At 34.6% G+C, this 24,069-nt stretch overlaps 1 protein-coding gene across 9 annotated transcripts in view; it reads left to right on the forward strand.

Annotated features, from left to right (window-relative positions):
• Positions 1–24,069, forward strand: part of LOC105231143 (protein bunched, class 2/F/G isoform) — a 255,003-nt gene that overhangs the window by 134,924 nt on the left and 96,010 nt on the right. Inside the window, exon 5 of one of the 9 annotated variants that reach the window (XM_049459891.1) lies at positions 16,965–17,195. The exons of the other annotated variants lie outside the window; for them this stretch is intronic. Within the exon in view, the coding sequence (XP_049315848.1) occupies positions 16,965–16,968 (4 nt within the window). The 3' untranslated portion in view covers positions 16,969–17,195. Of the gene's footprint in view, positions 1–16,964; positions 17,196–24,069 lie in introns of those variants that run through there. 9 annotated transcript variants of the gene reach the window in all.

Below are 24,069 nucleotides of genomic sequence, written 5' to 3' on the forward strand. Positions count from 1 at the left end.
ACAGTAAAAGCGTGTATGTACATAATTACCTTATTGATATCTTATCACAAAGGACAAACAAAACTCATTGTCAATAATAAAGCTACCAGTTTGCAATGTTTACGCTTTTGAAAATCGCTAAGTGCACACAAATGTCTGCAAAAATGAAAAATAGTAAACAAAAAACAATATAAAATAGCATAAAACTTGGGTTGGACAATGTTTGTTCAACCTGCATATAATGCGCAACATTTTTGCAACCTAAAAATTACTTAAAAGAACTGTTATCCTTGGCTTTTACTTATATTACATGCTAAAGCATCATATAGAATCGTATATACACATACATATGTATGTGTGAATCTTCGGTTACTCCAGCATTTTATCATAATGCAATCAACAATTTTCAATTATAACGGTTTGCGTATTTGCACTCAATCAAGCATAGAATGCAATATCAGATCAAATTGTACAAAGATATGCATATTTAGCTGGCAACAATCCACTCATATCCGCAGTTGGTCACGTATACGCCCAGGTGTTTGCGCTAGAGCATACGCTAGGCACGCAAAATTCAGCACTGTTTACAAAGCAACATTTTGTTGATGCAAAAAATTTATACGAAAATTCTGTATTGTGTTGAAATTTTGTTTCTGAAACTCACTGCAGTGTGCGGCAGCAATTGGAAATGAGGCAATAAATTATTGAAGGTCTGTTGGATGCAGGTGTTCGCTTTAATGCCAAGTACAGCCAAGGGGATGGTAGATATACATATGTATGTATATGTAAATATATATGAATACATTAAGGAACCGTGTTGAAATGTTAAACTGCCCAAATAAAGAAAATAGAAATTGTTGCAAGCTAATTATATGCTTATGAGCACATACACAAATGCCATTTCGTCATTAAAGGTATAAACTAAAGCTTATTATTCACGTATTTCACACTTTTCGCGCATCACCATTCAAATTTTGTGCTTAATATATTATAAAAAAATATATTTATGTGCCTCGTTGACTAATTATTCTAACTTGTCGCAAAATCTGAACTGAAATATTTATTTATATTTCTTTTTTATTTCACAATCTCTTTACTCATTCATTGTCGTTTCAATTCACGGTTTTAGACAATTTTGTATTTTTTGAATTTTTTTTCTGAATTTTCGAAATGTATAAATACCACAATCCTCCGCTTATTTTCAATTTAATTTTTTCCAATTTGCCATGCTCAAAAAATGTGCAAATTACATGTGAAAATCATTTTGAAAATCTGCAAAATATGTTCAAAACAAGTGTGTCCGTGTTAATTGGTTGTGAGCGTTTTGTGCTCTGTTGAAGATTAAAGACGAATTCCTTGTACATTTGCGGCGCGGCAAAAGCATACGTAAATCGCCGAAAGTAGAAAAAAAGAATCGCGTGAAGTTCAGTTGATTTATTTTATTTTTGTTTTACTCATAAATGTATATATTCATTTTAATTCTTAATGACTTATGAATTTCTGCTATTTACATACGTTTTAATGGCATGAAATTGGATTAGTGGTTTGTTATCATCAATTTCAGCTACATTGTTGTCGTTCGATTTCTATGACGTCAAATGGCATGTCACGCATTGTCCTCGTGTGACAGTTGTAGCAAGCAATAATTGTGAAAAATGTTAAGTATTTTAGATTATATTATGTAATGCTTCGTATCAGCTAACTTAATTTGTATCAGTATACTTACAGATTTGTTTCTTTTAATAGTTTAATTTGAAAATTTCTTTGTATATTAATATATAATGATGGCAGTTGTTTTGCTCACATGCACAAATGTCGCTATGTTTGAATATTCAAAGCTATTCAATAGCTTTTCCTACATTGGTGCGATCTTTCAGAATAATTTCTGGATATGAACAATATTTCTTTGTTCTAAATACTTCAGCTGAGAGTCACATGTAAATTTCTCCAGAGACGCTAGTTGCCAAAATTGTATGGAGTTGGAAACATACAGGTACTTTCTCCTCCATTGTCCAGCATTTCCAAGACTGAGGCTGAAACATTTCAGTAGTTTTACCTTCGATGAACCAGAAGGCACAACCGAAACTGACATTAGCGTGGAGACTACTATTTGTTCTCAATAATAAATCGATCTTTCATTATTAATTCACGATCTTCTCTCATAAAAGTGAAACAAGAAAAAAGTTAACTTCGATTGCACCGAAACTATAATACCTTTAACAAATAAAGTTTCTACACGAGAACTTGATTCTGATCGATGATTTTCTATGACAAATATATACGCTATAGTATTCCGAACTGAACAATTTTTCCAAAATTTGTAACATTATCTTGGTCAACAATCTAGGTCTTGATCAGACAGTTTGTGTGGCAGTGGTACGCCATAGAGATACCCCAGGGGGCTCTCTCCCTCTCTCATGCACTGCTGATACACAGCTATTGTAAGACCAATTCTGCTCTATAGTACAATAGTGCGGTGGGCAGGCGTATGGAAATCTATCTACCGGAAGCCAATGGAGAGGGTTCATAGGCTCACTGCGCTGTGCATAACAGGAGCTTAAAGAACAACTCCAAAGGCGGTTCTTGAACTGGTACTAAACCTGCCACCTATAAATCTATTCGCTGAAAAATGCGCAACTAAATCGGGTCGACCACTGATTTCAGGAGAAGTGACATATAGAACATTCGCACATATGTAGCTCGGAGGGTGAAGGCGGTTGGGCAAAGACCGACTACCTGATCCCACTTTTCAGCTGGAAAGAAGGTCAAAGTAAACATAGAAAAGATGGATGGCGTAAAGGTATGTTAGCTACGCGCAACACTCCAAAAATCTATACGGATGGCTTAAAAATGGACGATGGAGTTGGTGCGGGAATATACTGTCCAGAGTTAGACATAAGGCAACCTTTTAAGTTGCCGAACCATTACAGTAAATTTCAAGCTGAGGTCTTTGCTATTGCGAAAGCCGCAGAGCTGACTTCTAATGCACCTTCAGGCAAGTACAGAGTCAACATCTATAGCCAAGCGTTGCCAGAAGTAAGCAACTTCACTTCTGCTGGGTGCCAGTCCGCAAAGTCATCGAGGGCAATACAATAGTGGACGAGATTGCCAAGAATGGTCCGAAAACTTTATCAACATTGGAAAACCGATGCATTGTCTATGCGACGATCTCGACAGAAGCATGGCAAAGAAAATCAAAACCCCATGGAGCGATCTACCTGGGCGCAAAACTGCAAAAGTCATGCCCAACTTGGCACTCGATAGAAGAGGCTGTAGGAACATGTTCGGAATAGTAATTGGTCTTTGCCCCGAGACGATAGACGCCCGCTGGATGGGGCTGACAGATCGAGAAGACTACAGGAAATGTATAGAGCAGGGTCACAGGGAATTAATTCGGGAATTAATTCAGCATCTCTTGTGCACTTGTCCCGCAATGGCAAGACTGCGCTGTAAGTATCTGTGGTCCCCACTGATACACTGTGGGAGGTGAGTCTTTTAAAATTACGTCAAGGCATGCTAAAGGATGAGTACGAGTACTCCTCTTGCACCTACTATCTGAGCTCCGTCTGGTATCGTAAAGTACCAAAACTGGTCTATGCGTGGCTTATTGGCCTACCAGAATAACCAAATATAACCTAACCTATATACAGAAGTGAGCCAAACTGATAAATTTCATTGAAGGTTAGGCCATTTCTTTGAGTCTGTGGCAAATTTCATAAAGATATCTTGTCAAACAAAAGAGATTTCCATACAACAACTTGATTTTGATTGATCAGTTTGTATGGCAGCTATATGTTATAGTAGTCAGATATTAGCGGTTCCGACAAATGAGCAGCTACTTTGCGAGAAAAAGACGTCTGCGCAATTTTATTTCGAGATCTCAAAAACTAAAGGACTATTTTACGTATTTACAAACAATCAGACGGGCATGGCTAAATCGAAAATATACTACAAACTAAATATACTCTGTTCAAAATATAAATCTCCAAGTCGCAGTGAATGCCACCCTTACGTTGTCAATTAATAATATTCTGCTGAAAGATTTTGCTTTGTTTTCTTCTTTTATTACGACTTTTAATTAAAACGACATTCGCTTTTACGTCTATATTTTGCAAAGAGTAGCAGTTACAATGAATACCCTTGTTAAAAATCGTTAGGGAAAAATCAATAGTAAAATGTCACAAACAAGTTTCTGATTAAACATTGCGATTAGATAATTTCGATATGAGAACCATTTACAAGCAGACAGGCCGCTTGACTGGCGAGCGGCGGTAGTAAATTGAGCAAATGCTTTTTTTCTCCAAATACAAACGCAGGCAGCGGGGGAGAGCGATCATTTGTATGCAAAATACACAGCTGAGCAAACGGTGGGGTTGTATAACACGCTTGTAGTAAAAAATGAGTATGACAAATATGCTGATCGGGCCCTTGCCAGCGTCATTTGAACACCGCATAGTGCCAGTGCTAAGCAACAATGTAACTTTGGTGCCAAGTTTTTTTTCCATATCATTTCTTAAAGCAGGTTCTCGACCGCAGTCGTCGGCGCAGCCACAGTGGCGTTATTTCTAATCCGACTAGGGAGTGCCCATGCGGGGTAAACAATATTAAATATTTTCATAAATGACATTGAAAACTTGCACAGCGCACAGTCAGTCATTGACACATCGGTGTTATCGTCGACGGGCGCTTTTTTAGAAAATCTAGCGATAAAACAGCTTGTAAAAAAATATATTGAAAACAAATTACTAAACAAAAAGTTATACAACATTTTTATTTTTTTCTGTTAGGCGTTGTGTGCTCTCGCATTTTACTTTTACGATTTTTTTGAATTTTGCTTCATTTTACACTTTTTTGTTTGCGCTATTACTTTTTGTGCTTTATTTTCGAATTTTGGACCGTCTATATAGCGGCTGGCGACGCCACGCTTTTTTGACATTCAGTAAACAAATATTTGTTGCCGGCACAAGTTTGATTGCTCGCTGCTACACGGCGATCGCGCTATCTAAATCGCAGCCCGTTTGCCGTTCGATCGCGTCTTCCAAACACGCCCCGCGTCCACACTAGCGACGCTCGCATTTGTGCTAAGTATCTTTAGCTCACTCACTCGCTCGTTGGCTATTCTTAAAGTTCGATGCGGTTTGAATCGATTCAACCCAGTCAGTTTCTCAACCAGCGGCGTGCGACTTTGCAATCGTTCATTCGTTTGAGAGTATGTGAAAAAGAAAAAAATCGTATTTTTTTTATATATGTGGAATAGTCGGACAGATCTATTCAATTGTTTCCATCTATATATGTATTTAGCGCGCGAGTATGCCAAAAAGACGACAAATCGAAGTGTATAATCAGTGCTAATTCGGCGCGTGCCCGACGGACTCCCAGTGAACAATACGTTATTTGTGCAATGAATTCTTTTACACTTTTTACGTAATGTAACATTACTAGTTTTTACCTTATCGGTGAGCTATACGCTTACTAACACTTGCAAATGATTGTGTAGGTGAAGTGTTGATACTACGTGTGCTGCTTTTAAGATTTGATAATGTAAAAAATATATATATATATTTATATTGCAAGTTGTAACAAGATTTTTTTTAATATTAAGTGAATTTCGTAAAAGAGATGTTCAGGCAATAATTAAACTGATCCTATGTATATAAATGATCAGGCGAGCTGAATCGATTTCGCCATGTCCATCAGTCTGTTTATATACATACGAGTATATACGATGAGATATCGATCTGAGAATTTTCTCACCCCTTTTACTCGCCAAGACGCTGGTTATTTGTCAAAATCGCTGATATCGGTACACTAAAACATATAGCTGCCATATAAACTGAAGGATGAAAATTTCATTTTTGTATGACTTACTTCTTTATTTTTAGAAATTTCTTCACGAAATTTAACATGTATTAATGACCAAAGCAAAGGAACAAGATCTTATGAAATTATTCAGATCGGATCACTATAGCATATAGCTGCCATATAAACTGAAAGACCAAATTCCAGTTCCTGTATGGAAAACTTTTTTATTTGACCAGATATCTTCTCTAAATTCGGCAAGAATTATTTTCCTAGGCAAGGCTACAATATCCGAAGAAAATTTTCTAATCGGAATACTCTAGCATATAGCTGTCATATAAACTGAACAATCAGAATTAAGTTCTGGAATGAAAATCTTTTCATTTCACGAGATATCTTCCCGAAATTTAACATGGATTATTTTCCAAGGCAGGGCTCCAATATCCGAAAAATTTGTTCGAATCGGACTGCTCTAGCATATAGCTGCCATACAAACTGAACAATAAGAATCAAGTACTTGTATGGAAAACTTTTTTATTATTCAAAATATCTTCACAAAATTTTGCGTAAATCATAGTCTACAACAACACTACAATCTCCTACAAAAATAATTCAAATCGGACCAATATATCATATAGCTGTCTTACGCACTAATAGTTCAAAATTAAGTAATTGTATGAAAACTTCTTTAATTGTGAAGGGTATTCCACCTGCTGTGCAGCCCAAGTTAATGTTTTATCTTGTTTTTGTTTATTTCTTAGCAACTAATATAATAATAACAACTCTAACAATACTAACAACTAATCACTACAACCTGCCTATCTCTCAGTTGCCATTTTGTTCACAAATCTCATTTAGAGATAAATTCATTTGGCCGTTTAAAATTTTAATTTATGCCTGTTGCATTGTTGTACAACAAAATTTCGTCACACATTCCATGCACTGTTATTGCACAAGCAAAATTTGTCACAAGAAAAGAGACGAACGTTGGAAGATACAGATAAGACACTTCATCTTGTCGTTTCTCTTAACATTTCTGAACAAGTTTTTCGGCGTTTAATTAAGACGCTGGAGATTTAGATTAAAGAAGAAGGAAACACTGCTGGAAAGCAAGGCACATGTAATGAAATTTTCCAAAATCTTTTCCTTGCTTTCTGATTTATTTATTTATTCTTCTTTTAACCTTGAATTGTCTAATTCATGGCATACTTCCAACAAAGCTACACGTGTTTTCATCGACTTTGTATTAAATTTGTATCTGTGTTCGCATATAAATGAGATCAGTTTTGTAATTTTCCATAAAAAATAAATCGTTTAATGTTTTTTTTTTTTTTATTTTTTTTTATATACATATAGTATTTTTTTAAATATTTAACTTTTTTTTTAATATTTAACTTTTTTTTTAATATTTAACTTTTTTTTAATTTAACATTTTTTTTTTAATTTAACTTTTTTTTAATTTTTAACTTTTTTTAATATTTTCTTTTAATTTTTTTTTAATACTCTTTTAATTTTTTTTCGATAATCGAACGATTTGACCTTTGCCAAGACTCATAAATTATTCAGAAAACCATTGGCACTCGTTTGTATGATACTTGAAGCTGTGTTTTTTTCAATTTTTTCTGAGTGTTAAGTAAGTTTCATTGTTTTTGACAAATTTGTAATTGTATTCACTCCATTACAGCAAATTCTCTTCAGATTTGCAGTTGAGTACTGTAACAGTATGTATAATGTATGTACTCATGATATTTTGATATCTTTTTTTGAATTTACATCTAACCATAGTACTCCAATATTTTTCATATCAGTAGAAGAACTCAACATAATCTCGAGTATAGTATTCTTACCACGACATTTTCAAGTATTTTGCTTCTCAAGAACTCATTATGCTTATACCATTATTTGTACTTATCTCTGTAGACATGAGAAGCGATACACTTCCGCAGTTATTTAGCAGACACTCCATCATCTTTTATGAAGCCCTTAAGTTCTTGTGTACTTAATTTTAGCGTTTACTGAAAAACAATTGCAATTCAAGTTTAGTTAAAATAGTTCCAAAAAAATTTACTTGATCACTTAGCAGTTCAAGTGTATGTTCATTCGAACTTAACTGTGCTAGGTTTTCCAGCACTTGAGCAGCTCGAAAAATGCTGTTTACTTGTACATTTTATCAAATTTTTCCTAATAATTTCGTCATTTGACTGCCATACTTGAAACGTCCTGTTCTGGTGCTATAAAGTTATTCAGTTTCATAATTCCTCAAACTCTCTGTTCTCGTGCCATAAAATTCTCTTCTACTTCCATAAAATTTCAAAAAAAATATGCAAATAAATGTCTATTAAATATTATTTAATTCACACTAAATGACTGCTATCTTCGCTCAAACTATACGCTTGCAAATAAATCACTCTTCAGCTATCTTAATTTTCTTGTTGTTATGCCAAAAACCTGCAATGGAATTTCTCAAAAATAAATATTTCGTGCTAAACGTTATATAAGCAAGCATAACGGTATAGCTAGCAGAAAACCAGCATATCAAATATTTAAATTTAAATCTATTATCTATTATAGTAAGTTATGAGTAATATGTTTGTTTTTTATTTATTTAAAAATATCGATTTGTTTGCCTCCGAAAATATTTTGTACTTTGCTTTGCCTTTGCCGCTCACACAATTCACTTAATAATAATTTATAAATAGAAAACGGCATTTAGTGCTTTCATTATTTACCGCTACATCAATCAGTCAATCAGTCACTCAATCCTTCATCTAGTCTGCCTCTCGCACATCAACGAAGACCACATAAATATGAAAAAAATGTATAGCTTCAGAACAACGAACGTAAGGAAACCGAAATGTGTTGCTTTTGTTAATATAAATGCGAGGTATTAGCTAGTTATTAGCGCTAGATCTGGTTATAAAAGTAAAAGCCATATGCATATTAGTTTATTGGGCACTTTTAGGGTAGATACACAATACAAAATTTATTAGTTTAAGCATATATACACACAAACATACATATATACAAGCTGATTATTTTGCCTGACTGGGTTTTTGTATGGGATATGGTGTTATAAAAATAGATACAGGTTGTGCAGCCAAGTGATGATATAAAAATTATTGCTTTTTAGTATGATAAAAATGTTTGGGAAACAGAGCGTGGTGCTGAGAATAATCTCTCATTGTCTAACTACTCAATTAACCCTTCACCAAAATCAAGTCCTTGTATGGAAAACTTTTTTATTTGACAAAGTATCGTCACGAAATTTTGCATAAATTATTATCCATGGCAATGCTATATTTTAGGAAAAAATTATTGAGATCGGATCACTATAGCATATAGTCTTCAAACAAACTGCTTGCTCAAAATAAAGTCCTTATATGGAAAACTTTTTTATTTAGCAAGGTATCTTCACGAAATTTTGCATGGAGTATTGTCCAAAGCAACGCTACAATCTCCGTTTAAATCATTCAAATTATTCTACTATATCATATAGCTGTCATACAAACTCAGCGATCAAAAGCAAGTCCTTATATGGAAAACTTTTTTATTTCACGAGGTACCTTCACGAAATTTGGCATGGAGTATTGACCAAAGCAAGGTTACAATCTCTAAAGAAATTGTTCAGATCGGATCACTATAGCATATAGCCTCCATACAAACTGATAGCTCCAAATTGAGTGCTTATATGGAAAACTTTTTTATTTGGCAAGGTACCTTCACGAAATTTGGCGTGCATAATTGTCCAAGGCACCGTTACAATCTTCAAACGAATTATTCAAATCGGACAATTATACCGTATAGCTGCCATACAAACTGACCCAACAAAGTCAAATCCTTGTATGGAAAACTTTTTTATTTGACGTATCTTTACTAAATTCGTCATAGTTTATTGTTTATGGCAAGGCTACCGGCTCATTTTTATATTTACATAAAACATTTTACAACTTCTACGTGCTCTCCTCGTTACTTAATCCACTCGTGCAACAATATTTTATACGAAAAACAAATTAAAAGCGCTTACCGCGACACCCTGTATACTTATACATAAACTCGTTTGTTGTAGTTGTTTTATATTGACGATTTATATTTATTTTCGTCTGTGCCACCACATCTCATCATCATTTCTTTTTGTGCTTGCTATTTGCTACAAACATTTTCACCATTTAATATAAAGAATGACACCACCTACTGGCTGCCGACAGGCGGTGAACGTCGTTAAGCTACCAGAGATAGATTTTGAGTATACGCTAGTATCGTGTGTGTGTGTGTATCTGTGTCTATATCTGCTATCGACTTAACCCACTGAACTAATCGCGCGTACACTAACATTTTCTGATGGACGTTTAGTGGCGCTGGTGGCGCCAATTTCGGCACGGAACGGCAGTAGCAGCGTTGAACGTGTGCTTACACTAATTCTAATTCGATAACGGTCATCGAAACGTCATGTACTTGAAGGTGAAATAGATTTTAGTGCAAAAGTGAATACACTGCTACACTTTTTGCGCGAAATCAATCGAAATAAATTATTGAAAAAGGTAAACAAACGGCATAAAGACGAGGCTTTGCGAGTTATTTACTTAAAGGTGTGTGAAGTGTGTACCAAAAAACAAATTAAAAGCTGCTGATTGTATTGAATACGCAGCCATAAATGCATGCGTAGTAATCTATCTGTACATATGTATATGTGTTTGTACGATTTTTGTGTAAATATTGCAAAGTGTAGAAAAGCGCGTAAATAAAAGTACCTGTTCAACACCTGGCCTACACAATCATCATTTGTTTGTTTACAACTGCGCATGTGTTTGCGCGTTTGTGTGTGCTATACTTACTTTGCTGGCGAAAACAATTTTTCTCCTGCCAAATTCAATGCGAAGCCGCCGTCTGTCTGTGCAGCCCACCCGCTTTTGGTCAAATTTATTTATTGCCGTTTACCGTAAAAGTGTTTTTGTACAATGTACAACAAATTTGTGTATTCACGCCACAAATAAGATGCGAAATTTTAATTTTTAGTTCACTCGCTGGCGGCGTGCTGTTAAAAACAAAAATTTCTAAACAATTTCGGTTTCAGTTTCCACAATTCAACAGCTGGGCAATATCAAAAATTTAAGTGTGGTGAAATGGAAAAGTGGTGCCTATGTATATATAAATAAGAAAATAATAAATAAAATCAAAAAAAGTAGAAATATGGAAAATATGAAAAATAAAATGCAGTAAATAAATAAATAAATAAGTGATAATGCAAACACAAATTTTACTATAAAAAAATTTTATTGAAATCTGGCAGTCAAAGAAATAAATTAGTGATAAATGCAAAAAAATTTTACTATAAAATAAATTTTATTGAAATCTGAAGTCATAAACGAAAAAAATATTCTTCAAAATTTTAAAAATTCATCTACTTATGGCTACCTAAGCAAATCCCTACAAATAACACCGTTTAAATACACATTTATACATCGCACAAAAACAAATATTGACAGCAAACTAAAGTGTCCAGCTAAAAATAGCCGCACTTGAACCACAACCAAAGAAATTGTGCGGTCATATCAGATGACATTTGCAGCAACACTACACCTGGCACTGTTGGGCGAAAAATCCCGTTGACTGCGTGCAACAACAACTGAAACTTGTACCAGCAGTTAGCAACAAGCGTGAGCATTGAAGAAATCTGCTAGTCACGCTAGCGGAAAGCCACAGCTAGCCAAGCTGTCCAAGCTAACCACTTTACAGCGCCGGCTTAACCGAACAGTGCAAAATTGGTCACAGCAACGTTGACCAAATCGAGGCGTACTTGCAGCAGAAGGGTGTAGTTGGAACACGCCAAAAACTCATTAGCCCTGCAGGCATTTCGCTGTAAATAATTCAAATCAAAATTTTGCTTTCTACGCGTAGCCAACACTTTACAGTTAAAGACAGCAGAAGCAGCAGCAGCCATGATGAAATATCCGCGCACCACTTCGAGCACATCGTCTGGCTTTTTTGAAGATGATGAGCCTATGATGGATTTGGCCTATCAGGCGTCGCCGCATTCGCCGGCCACACCTGAGGTTTTGAAACGTCACATGGTGCGCATGTTCAGCGCTGAAGAGTGAGTGTCTTATTTTTTCACATTTTATTAATTTTTTTGATTTTTTTTTGCAATTTATTTAATTTTTACAATTAATTTTTTTTTTAATTTTTTTAGCAATTTATTTAACTTTTACAATTAATTTTTTTTTATTTTTACAAATTTATTTAATTTTTACAATTATTTTTTTTTTATTTTTACAAATTTATTTAATTTTTACAATTTTTTTTTTTAATTTTTTTTGCAATTAATTTTCATTATGTCGCATAACACCAAATATTACTTAAGTGCCATGTCTCTACTTTCCTTTTTATTACATTACTTTAGCTTTGTGATTTTGTTATTGTTTTTTTTTATTATTTTTTTATTTTTATTTTTTTATTTTTTTTTTTATTATTTTTTATTTATTTATATTTTCTTTTATTTTTTATGTCAAACCACTATGCGACTTTTTTATAAATATTTTTTAAAAATATATTATGTCTGACTGCTTTGATGGTTTGCCGCCAATTCTGCACACTTTCTACCATTATGGCAAGTCGCTGGGTTTTATTGTTCGCACAAAGCGCGCTTACGAGTGCATATACATATGTACATACACGTACACATCTGAAGTGCCACTTCTTTGCATTCAATCACCAAGTATGGCTCATTATTATTGTGTTATTTTTATGTTTTGTGATTTGTAAGTGAAGACAATTGACCATTCTCTTCAATTACACAATTGTGCTGGTATTTCTTCTGGATTTTTGCTGTCTCCTGACGTTCGTCTGAAATGATTTTTTAATAATTATTTAATTATGTTTAAGTTATGTGCCTGCCGGCAATGATTTCGTAAATGCACACAATGCACATACATACATGAAATTTTGCGCCTAAAAAGTTACTCATACGCCCTGTTTGACATTTTATTTTTTTTTGTCATAAAACGATCATTAGTGTTAACAGCGCGTTTCGAAATTGATTGGATCAGCTCAAAAAGTAGCTTTATCTAAAACCTAGTGAGTGTGGATGCTAATTTAAGTGTTTGTGGTAGTGTAGCTCTGACGTTTTGAAGGCTTCTAGGTAAAGGCACGTAGCAAATGAGAATTTTTTGTTACCAAATTGTATTTTTGATGAAGAAATTTCATAAATACTTAATATAAATTTTATTATATAAGAAGCAAAGAACAATTTTGTACAGTATTGGCATTGGCTTTTTTCGATGTCGGCGCATTTTTGGAGCGCTAATCGCTAGAGAATTGAACAGCTTCGACGACATAATCATAAACCCATGTCCATTGTATGCATCCTCGTCAGCTACGTTGTCAAGCATCTCTTTTGCAACCTCTCCTCGACGTCAGTTTTGTAAAAGATTTGTTTTTTGTTACGAAGTCCGAAAAATAATTCTAAGAATTGAAGAAAGTTTCACCAAGTACGTGCTCTTAATTATAGCGAAAAGTTCATCCGCCTTAGAGTTTTCTATTTTTTTATAATCAGATAGAAAGATTCAAATCTTCAAATCAAAATGGTCTCGTACCTATTTTTCAGTACCAAGCGAAAAATACAAAATTTTGAAATTTTTTACCCACCCTAGTATGTTTGCATATGTATGTATATTGTATATATACTGTATATGAGTACACCTTCTCAATCATATCCAATAAATGCGTCGCTCTTAACAGTAAACCTTAGCAAATACAATTGATAAATCGAATTTACAACACAATTCGGCAACTCGAACACACTGCAGTCAAATAATCGTTAACAAACAATATTAATAATGAAATAAATTACTTGCTAACGCCACAGCAGCAGGAATCCACGCTTTACACGTTCATTGAACGGCGCGGCTTGCGTGTTTGAAATATGAGTGTCCTTAATATAATATTATTTCTTTATTTTCTACTTCCTTCGGCGTTTCTTTTTTCATCTTCCATGCCACTAAACACTCGTACAAGTACATATGTACATTCATTGTACAATTGTAATAATGTCAGACTGAAAGGCTTCCTCCGGTGTTTGCTTGTTTGCGCTCGCTTAGCACGCCACTTTAGCAACGTGTACAACGGTAAAACCACATTAGCGCAGGTTATTGCACTAAGCAATAATACTTTGACCTTAAGTACAGCGAAGAAAAAAATGTATTGAGCAGAGAAAAAGTTAAAGACAAAGCAATGAGTAGTGTGCTTGTATATTGCGGGTAATTAAGGTGCAAAGGTAGCAAAGTATATATGTATGTATTATATGTAAATAGTTAATAATTTGTGTTGTTGTGAGTGTTTAACTTAATATCGTGCTTATCATATTACTGGCATACTACTAGTATGGAGAAAAGTCAAATATATATACATATTGATTGGTTAATTGACGCATACGAAAGTGGAACGTACTGACGTATGTCTTTTATACCTATTAAGCTTGCCAGTAGACCCTCAGCTTTTGAGATATCGCTCTGAAATTTTGCACACGTACTTGTCTATCCAAAAAGCTGGTAATTTGTCGAAAAGCTGATATCGGGTCATTATAGGATATAGCTGCCTTACAAACTGATGAATAAAAATTAAGTTTTTGTATGAAACAATTTTTATTTTACAAGATATTTTTTTAATATTTGGCGTAGATTATTGTCCTTGGTAAGCCTACAAGTTCCGAAGAAATTGTTCATATCGGACCACTATATCATACAGCTGCAATACAAACTGACCAATCAAAATTAAGTTCTTCTATGGAGAACTTTTTTACTTGAGAAGATATCTTGACGAAACTCAGTATAGATTACTTTCCAAGGCAACGGTACATTCTCCGAAGAAATCGTTCATATCAGACCACTATAGCATATAGCTGCCATACAAACTACCCGATCGAAATTAGGTTATTGTATGACAAACTATTTTATTTTACAAGATATCATCATGAAATTTGACATAGCTTATTTTTTGAGCCAATGGCACAATCTCCGAAGAAATTTTTCAAATCGGACCACTATCGCATATAGCTGTCATACAAACTACCCGGTCGAAATCGGGTTCTTGTATGGAAAACTTTTTTATTTTACATGATATCTTCGTGAAATTGGGCATGAATTATTTTCAAAGGCAACGGTACAATCTCCGAAGAAATCGTTCATATCGGACTACTATATCATACAGCTGCAATACAAACTGACCAATCAAAATCAAAAAAATAATGTTTTTATTATTATATTCATACCTATTTAGCCTAACGTTTTTCATTTCTGCCTATACTTGCCGAATGGAAAGACACCAATCACTTTTTTATCGATTTCATGGAATCGAAATATTACTTCTATATCTACCAGTAAAACACCTCTTCAATCCTTTTGCAGGCAAAAATTTATCTGAAAAATCTAATTTCGTGGCACCAAGTAGAATAACTACCTGAAAGATCCTCATTATAGTTGTTAAAGGCCATTTCTGTTTTTTCCAAATTTTATAAATGAGTCATTAAATAAATATTTGTTTTCGTATTAACAGATAAAACAATTTTCCTCAAAAAAGAATTGCAAACAGATGTGCGAATTCATTTATTTTTTCGCAATCAATTTTTCATGGTCACATTGATTTACATACCTTTGTATGTACATACATATGTATATGCATATGTAAATGCACAAACGAAATCGATTACCGTTGCGCCAGCTGCCGTGTACACAGCGCCATTTGGCATTATAAACGGCTTGTTCAGTGTCGGCAAGATTTTATGGTGAAACGCGTGTTTCAAATCTTAATGCAAATATAAAGGCACACTCCGTTGCCGTAAAGATTTTAAAATTTTCATTTTCAACACGGTTCCAGCAATGGATAAATAAACATTCAATTGCTGTATGTGGACAATGTCAATCACATACATACAGATATATGCAAGTCTGTTGCGTTATCGTTTTTTTTTTTTTTGTTTTGTTTTTTTTTTTTTAATTGTATGCCATTTTATTGTTGCTTTTGCATTATTTTTGATTTTTATCAAAAACTGGAAAGCATTTTGCACGGCCAAAGGCCAACAAGTGTAGCATGCCATGAGCTGCTTGAGTGAAAATGTATATAAAGTAATTAAATTAATTATATTTGCAGTAAAAATTGTTGAATAAATGCCTCTATTAAAAATATCTTCACATGTACTGTTACTTATAATAGTCTAAAGTCCAACACTCGTATTAATTACCCGTCTTTTATGAGCATATGCGATTAAGGCCTCTTAATCTGCAAAGAAATTGTAGTTAATGGTATTTCTGTAAACAGAACATCTTCATCTTTGAACTCTCCAATCAGTGCTTTCCTTAAAATTACAGCATTTATTGCAATGATTTCTTGATTTCGATTTCTACGAAGCTGCAATGCAATGTATATTGAAACGCCTCGAGATAGAAATGCACTGATTTGGTGACATGCTGATCGATTTTTTCGTAAAAAAAATATATTTGAACAAACTCATATTTGCTTAGATTCTTCTTTCTGTTTCTTTGGAACGTAATTTGCTAAAACTTAGTGCTCGCCGGTAAGCGGCAGCTGACACTCGTTGATTTTGCTTGAAAATCACTTATTACTCTTTCAAGTGCAAATGTATTAAATTAGCAATCAATTCTGTCGCCAACAGGGGTGCGAATCCCAGCGCAAACTAGTTTCGAGTGATGCCCAGCAATGGCAACAAATTGCAGCAATTATTTCATTACAGCTAAACAAAGTGAAAATATTGAAACTTTGTACTTTCATATTTACAGTTTTTTTGCTTAAGAATTCCATTTGATAAATTGGCTTTATAGTAAGTGCTAATACAGTTGCATATATACTATATATTATAAAATTATATATTTTTTATTATTGGTAAAGTATTCGGATTTCATAATATATATTACAATAATATTTGCTTTTGAAATGATAAATCTGCATATGAGAGTTTCTGTTTAAAAATAGCTGTTGCATTAAAATCATCTATGATTATTGCCACAACCCAAAGTACCACTTAGCAAGCTAATTATTTTCCAATTGCATTATATTATTTTAATTGCTTACAAATTATAGAATGTAGTTTTAATTGTTATAGCTAGTTAATTATTAAGTCTTTAATCCAAAGTACATTCACTAATAGCATATTACAAATTTATCTTTTCTTTTTTCAGGTAAGTCATGGAGTAATAAGCGTGTTCATACTATTTTTATTACATTATAATCCCTGGCAGAGTGTAAGTAATAACATACTAAATAGAGATAAACAATTTTACAAGGGCTAAAACGCAAAGTTGGCAACTACTTCCTAAGAATAGCAATTTCAAAGCTAAAAATTTGTAAACGAAAATATATTTCACTAAAATATATACATTTTGGGCAACATAAATAGTTTAAAATCAGGTTGAAAGTCGGGAATCCGTAGATCGGATATATTGTGGCTAGCAGAAGGCTTGGACTGATTGCAATAACTTTTGGTATTACCCAAGTACGGATTTTGGTCTGGTGGAATCATCGGCCCATTTTTCTTCGAAAATGAAGAAGGAACCGTAACCATCAATGGTGAGCGATATCGCGCAATGTTAACCGAATTTTTCTTCAAGCAAATTGAAGAGGAAGACTTGGACAACATTTGGTTCCAGCAGGACGGCGCTACGTGCCATACAGCAAATGCTACACTCAATCTTTTACGCCCTATCTTCGAAATTTAAAATTTTATATGTTCCAACGCAGTTTTATGAACATACCTCATTCACTGCCATAAAGTCCGCTAGAATAACGAAAATCATTATATTTAATGTATGAGAACTGGAGCAATTCATGGAACGATTTCGCACACTTGAAGCAAAAGTTATTAGAGATATGGAGGTTGACAGAAGTATTGACCCGATATAACCCGTTTTTGGCACTTGTGGACTAAGTATATAGAAACCTGGGAACGTATTGACCCGGTTTAACCTACTTTTGACAAAGCCACATTATTGTCGATAAACCGTCTTCTATGAATTTCACCTTATTTTTGTTAAAAAGTCAGCCATAGGCACTGAGGTCCACAGGTGGTGAAAGTTTTAGTCTAATTTGGACAATTTTTAGATGTTCGATGGCGTTGCATGTCTGTAACATCTGTAGAATACTATCCTAAGAGATCAAGTTGATCCGAGCAATGATTTTGGGGAAAAAGCCTTGAAAAGTTGCTCCCTCGAGATAAGAGATGTATAGTCGCGTAAAACTTAGGACGCGTTTTTCTCGAAACAGTCTTTTCAAAGTCAATTGTCAAAATTTGTCGCGAACTAATCAACCAATCTTAATGAAGGTTAATTAACTAAAATATTTGAAGTTAATGATTTGAAGCAACTCAATATCGCTTGACAAATGAGTATATACAAGAAAATCGATTTTATACCCAAATATAAGATTATGGAATTCTTCTAAATGCACTGCCGTTATGGCTTTGTATCAACTTTAGTAAGATGAAGAAGGTGAATTTATCGCAGGTCTTTCAGATATAATTTATAAGATCTTGAACGCGAAATTTTTTTGTTCAATCTTTATTTCTTTATTGACGAGGGAAATCAATTTTATTTTGTTCAATCACAACTATTTAAAAACAAAAACGTCGAGAAATTTTCACTGAAATTTGCATTTTTTTGTACGGAAAAAATACAATTTTCACTTTTTCTTCGTACAATTATGGTCCTAGTTTATGGTCTTAATCAAAACCCAATTTTTTTCTTTTTACTTCATTTGATTCGATAAGTTCTGTTCTTTCTAAAGGCCTGCCGGAAACTACGACGTATTGACCGAGTTTTGAATATTTTCTTTTGAAAATTTCAAAAAATCTATGTAAAATATGTATGTATTTGGAATAATAAAAATTTTTATTAAAATATTTAACTTTTTATATGAAAAAAACATTCAAAATATACTATTTTTCCTCGAGGAAACCCTTGTAACCACTTAAAGATGCTTTTTGTGCAAAGTTTTACTCGGATAGCTTTACTGGTGCTTCATTTATATACAGAAGCTGAAAGCATCAGAGAAAGTTTAAAATTATGTTATATGAAAAATGGCAGTAGTTGAGGTTCGACTTCACTGATTTTAATTCTAATTTACCTAAAAAATGTCAGAATAATGTTATGCGCCAAATTTGACTGAAATCGGTCGAGGAGTTCCTTAGATAGTAGAGTTTCACCTAAAGGTGGGTGGTTTGAATTTTGATTTGATTTGAAAATGTCAGAGTAACCTTATGCACCAAATTTGGTTGGAATTGGTCGAGGTGTTCCTTAAATAGTAGAATTACACCTAAAGTTGGGCGGTGCTACAGATATACAGATTTAATTTTATACAAGCCGTAACCAAAATGTTTGGCCTAGAATAGGTTGTGACTTATCCACATTCTTAAAAAAGCTGAGTTCAAGCAGAGTTGCGAACGATTTTTCTCTAAAATTTTAATTAAAGTAGGTTATGTTAAATTGGATTAGATTATGTAACATATCAAATTGTTTCATAATCGACTGATTTCGTACTATAATTTGAACCGAATATTTGTATTGCCTTAATACCTTTAGCTTATCATCAACTCCATAATTTTTTACTCTTTGTATGACAATACACGCCCGCGCCCCCATTGACGTCATTGTTGTATTAAATCAATGTTAATTTGAGCTAACACGGTTTTATTGTTATTTTAATGAGATCTTTTTAATTTAAATGCATAAATTTAGAAATTCGTGCATTCATTTGCAGCATTTGCTTGCAAAAACAAGTCACTCGTGTTGCGATTTATTACCGAATGCACAAACCGGTTTTATATCTGCTGCTTAAATACTTAATTATTAGTTGAAAGCCGCGGCGAAATGAAAAATAACATCATCTATTGTATTTATAGCGGCTTTTATTAGATATGAGTTCATATATACATATGGTATATATATCAAAGTTTGCCATATGCATATAATTAAAGTGAATACCTACACGTATAATTACTAACTAATAGCAAGCAATAATTGCGCATGATTTCGTACAAGAAGCCAGAGCAAAAACACTGAAACGCAATTATTATTTGCTTAGTTTTTTCATTCATTTATTTTTGCTGCAAACGCCGCGCTTCCACTACCAGTTTGGAGCAGTTGAAAGATGCCTTCAGCCACCATATTTTATGCAGCCAATACGTCACGAAGTCCGCATGCTGAGTCAAGGTCGCTTAGCTGATTGTTAGTTATGAGCTGCAGCAGTTAACCGCAGCATTTTGTTGCGTATTTTCGCTACCTTTGTGCCAGTCGTGAGGTCATATTTTTTTCGGCTCCGTACTACTACAGCTGCTACTACTTTTGTAATAGATCGACACTATAATTTAGCTTGCAGCTTCAAGCGTCCGTCATTTCTGCAATTAATTGTCGAATACTAGTAAATCCCCTTCATTTTTGCAATTTCACTTACAAATAAAGCTTGTGAATTGTGTTTTTATTTTATTTGTCTTCTTTTTCATACACAGTCGATTTATTAATGTCCAAAGTGTCATATTTTATTAATTGTAATCCAAACTTGTTTTCAACATTTTCTACTCCGCCTTCAAAGCTGGCGACTATTCGACTGCTATGCGATTCCTAACTTCCCAGCTCGCTGTTTGTAGGAATATGCTCAGCAGTGTTTACTTCATTACCTAATCAATGGGTTCCTCTGCTTATTAGTATTTGAGCTATGAAGTAAACAAGATGATTTATTAATCCTCAGCGACGCTCTTCGCCTCAGATAGGGGTGTGTATGCTTACAGCTTTACATAAATTATGCCTGATTTACATTGCAAAATGTCTAATCTCCTCAAGGCGTAAATTATAGACACTTTTTACGGATCGTAAATTTCAAAAACTTTTAACGAATTAAGCACAAAATTTGCATGCAATCGCACTATTAATGCCATCTCTAAGTTGTTGCTAGCCGCGCGCAACTTTTTTCTATTCGGATTTTTTGTATCGCAGGCAACATTTTTTTTTTTATAATAATACGTTATAAGGCTATAATTTTCGCATAATTCAAGCTCTTCAGTTTTCTTTACTGAACGTAAGTTACGTGACTTTCAACATTAACACCAGTAAGAGGCTTGGTTTCATTTCGAAAACAGTGTTAAAGGTACTACTAAGAGCAAAAAATAGTAAGACTTTGTTCATAATTTTAAAATTCTTATTTTATACTTTAAAATATATGTCATGCCTTTCAAAGTAATCTCCCTTGAGCCCAGTACACTTGTGCCAATGATTTTCATAACTTCGAAACAGTTGTTAAAATCAATTTTCAGAATAGCCTTCAATGACTCAGGACGCTTTCCCCGAAACGATCGGATCTAAATCAAACGAATACGGTGGTTGCGTCATGATATTGGTTGCAAATTTGGCGAAAAAATTACGAAAAATTAATGAATTAAGCGATGGTGCAAAAACCACCCCATATTTCTGGCCTCTTTTTACGAATAACTCCACGCAAATGACTCATAATACTCAAATAGTAATCTTTGGTGACAATTGGCTGGTCGGAAGGAACTCGACGTGCACCATACCTCGATAATTTTAGAAAAATGTCAACATAACCTTGATTTTTGACCTGCTTTGTCGTGGCTTTTTCGGCTTCGGCTAACCCTTGCCACAATATTAAGCCGATTTGTTTCTGTTTTCAGGCCGTAAGCACAGATCCAAGACCCAACGCCAGTAATAATACGTTTCATGACATCCAGCTAGTCGGCAAGCATTGTTTCAGTGGCGTTAACGCAACGTTGTTGAGTGATTTTGGAACCAATCGTGCTTTCACTTTTCTTTGGTCCAAATGGTATTTCTAAATGGTTTTCACTGATCCTTCCGATATTTTAACTATGCCAGTAAAATCTCTGACTGCTAATTGTCGATTCTTAAGCACCACTTTCTTTATTTTATTGACATGTTGATTATCAGTTGATGTTGGTGGCGGCCCTGCACGTTGATCGTCGTCAACGCGTTACCGACCCTCTTCAAATAATTTGAATCAATCAAAAACACTTGCTCGCGGCAGACAATTATCACCGAAGGTCTGTTCGAATATTCTAAACGTTTCGGTCCAGAAATTTTATTCCGTACACAAAAATTAATGGAACTTATTTGTTGAAAAATTTTACTCATCGTAAACCCTTCCTGCTTAGAAGAACTTTCTCATAGGAATGCGATGTGAGATTATTGCTTTAATTGCCGCTTAGCTATCGACGTATATATGAAGTTCCTTATGTCAGTTCCTGCGTGGTTAGCTATCTCAGCAGCTTTGCTGACCGCAAAGACTTCACCCTCTAAAATACAGCAGTATTCCGACAGCTAAAAAGACCGCCTGAGATTCCAGAGCTCACTCTAGCAGCCATTTTTGATCCGTCTTTGTATATATTTGAAGCTCCCCTGTGAACCCTACGCCATCCACCCGCTTTCAGCGTGACTTGAAACATTTCCTCACAGATAAAGCGTCAGGGTATGAACCCGCTGCCTATCAAGCTATGTCGAAAGGTACTTGTGTCAAATTCACCTAGAGCCAGCAATCTTACAGGTGGTTTCGCTGCCGCGCTTTCCACTGCAATGTCAATTGGTGACTGGACGCCTAACCTTTCAGGTGTAGCCGTAGTCCCTTTAAGTTCAAATATACACCGCCTTGTTCATAACATTTCGTCATTTTGATAATAATTTCATAATACCACTCTTATAGAAACCTTCGCCTTTATGTTTAAGGCATAAAAGCCTCCCAGTGAAACTCTCAGAACTTCTGGCAAGCCACTATCGTCTCATCTGGCCGCTTTTGAACGATTGCTTGCATCAGATGGTCCAGTTGTTGACAGTTCTCCGGAGGCGAATTTTCACCAGCAAAATATTATAGAGAGGAACACGTAGAAGTAACTTGGTGACAGGGCTATATGATTGAAGCATAAAAACATTCCAATGAAGCTCCTGAAGCTTCTGGCGAGCTACTGTCGATGTCTGTGGCCTTGTGCTGCCCTGATGGAACACAATTCACCTCCTATTGGCCACATCTGGCCGTTTCTGAGTGATTGCTTTCTTCAGACGGTTCAGCTATAGACAGTACAAATCCCAAATAAGAGCAAGGCAGCCCCTCATAGTAGATGATTACCTGCTCATCTCATTGGCCATCATTCTTCGACGTACTTAAATTGCTAGGATATCCCTCAGTTCTAAAGAAAAAGGTCTTGTAATATGCTTGAAACTCTTGTGTCTACGAGTATAAGACAAATGTCACTGCAATAACTGTTTACCGCATTAAAATAAAAATAATAATCTGACATCATATTAAATAATTAACGAAGTTTAATGTGTAAATAATGACGCACTCTGTCTTCAAATATTAAAATTAAATCAGTTTTCCGCGCCATAAGCAACACACTTTCGGCGACCACCAGACACTCGAACTCACCACTCGAGCAAATCAACGTGCGTTCAGACTTTTAATTTGCTTTATGACTCAATGCAAATGATTTATATTATATATACCGCAATCATATATTACATATATATACACATAAATACATTACTTTATTTACTTTGGAACAAAATAATATGCGAGTGTTACGCAAATATTTGACTTTACATCATCAGCAAAGTTAAAGCTGGTCGACGATGGCACTAATGATAAGCGCGCGGTTAAGGTGGCACTGCCCGTGAAGGCGTAAATTACGACAAGTGTGACGGTACTCTTGCATTTACGGTGCCTTCGCACATGCCAAATGTAATTTAGAGGCGGAAATAAAAATTTGCTCGCTTGACTTGACTGCCAGCGACGGCCGGTGGTGCGTTTTTTTTATTAAATTAGTTATACTTTAAGCTGCTTCAATCATCGCTGGCAAATAATAAATTCATTCAATGGCGTGGCAAATGTAATTGCCTGTCAAGGCGTAAGTCAAGTGGTTGACAGTAGGTGGGCAACCGGAGTTATAGTCTCACTTATATAAATAAATGCTCGACGCTTGTAATAACTCACCAAGGACACGCCTTGATCCTTTTAAGCTGAACAAACGGCTACGGGTGTGCTTAATTCTTATCTCTGCGCCTGTTGCTGTCACTACAGCCACTTCAATGCCGTAAAAGCAATAAATATTGACGGCTGTGCAAGCTGCATAAATAAATGCCTTTGTTACTGTTTGCAGGAGGAGGAGGTGGTGGCAAACTTGAGCAGCTATTTCACTGATGGACAGCTAATATAAACAAATGAATTAATGCGAAGATTAATCAGCATATGAAATAGCACGTACTAATACAATGATTT

The sequence above is a fragment of the Bactrocera dorsalis genome, chromosome 1 (assembly GCF_023373825.1).
Source record: "Bactrocera dorsalis isolate Fly_Bdor chromosome 1, ASM2337382v1, whole genome shotgun sequence".
NCBI classification, from domain to species: domain Eukaryota; kingdom Metazoa; phylum Arthropoda; class Insecta; order Diptera; family Tephritidae; genus Bactrocera; species Bactrocera dorsalis.